The following is a 576-nucleotide window of genomic DNA, read 5'->3' as shown; positions in this document are numbered from 1 at the left end:
AAAGCAGCAAGAGAAAAACAACTTGGTACATTTGAAGGAGACCCCATAAGAGCATCAGCAAACTTTTCAGCCAAAATTTTGCAGCCAGAAGAGAGGGGCATGATATATTCAAAAGGCTAAAAGAAAAAACTTCCAACCAACAATATGCTCATTACCCTACAAAGTTACCATTCAGAAAAGGATAGATAAAAAACGCTCCAAACAAGCAAAACCTAAAGGAGTTCACCATCACTTATATAGGCTTATGACAAGAACTGTAGCTGCAAAATAGGTAAAATGTTCATTTCTTAAACTGGATAAACAGTAATACATTTTTGATGAATGTCATTTGTAAACTTAGAACTTGAAGTTAATTAAGCCTTTTAATAGGAAAAGCATTTGAAAAGTACCAAAAAGAAAAAAAAAAAAACATCTCCAAATCACCCTTACACAGCAGGAACACAAACATATAATATTTCAATACTCCCAAGACCCATCTTGCCTCTCCACTACTTAGATTAAGTGACTGTTCTCGTCAAACAGAATGAAACATTTGCCTCCACTTCAGTTGGGGCAAGAGGAGCTGTTGGATGTGGC

General features: G+C 35.8%; 1 protein-coding gene across 1 annotated transcript in view; it reads right to left on the bottom strand.

Moving 5' to 3' along the window:
• Positions 1 to 543: 543 nt before the first annotated feature.
• Positions 544 to 576, bottom strand: part of LOC129564066 (melanoma-associated antigen 10-like) — a 1395-nt gene continuing 1362 nt past the window's right edge. Inside the window, exon 1 of the mRNA XM_088834243.1 lies at positions 544 to 576. This exon is cut by the window's right edge and continues 1362 nt beyond it. Within this exon, the coding sequence (XP_088690369.1) occupies positions 544 to 576 (33 nt within the window).

Source organism: Moschus berezovskii, chromosome X, assembly GCF_049115385.1.
Source record: "Moschus berezovskii isolate FMDL1 chromosome X, NW_MosBer_1.0, whole genome shotgun sequence".
Taxonomy (NCBI): domain Eukaryota; kingdom Metazoa; phylum Chordata; class Mammalia; order Artiodactyla; family Moschidae; genus Moschus; species Moschus berezovskii.
The sequence above is the reverse complement of the archived record's forward strand: the minus strand, read 5'-3'. Positions and strand labels throughout refer to the sequence as shown.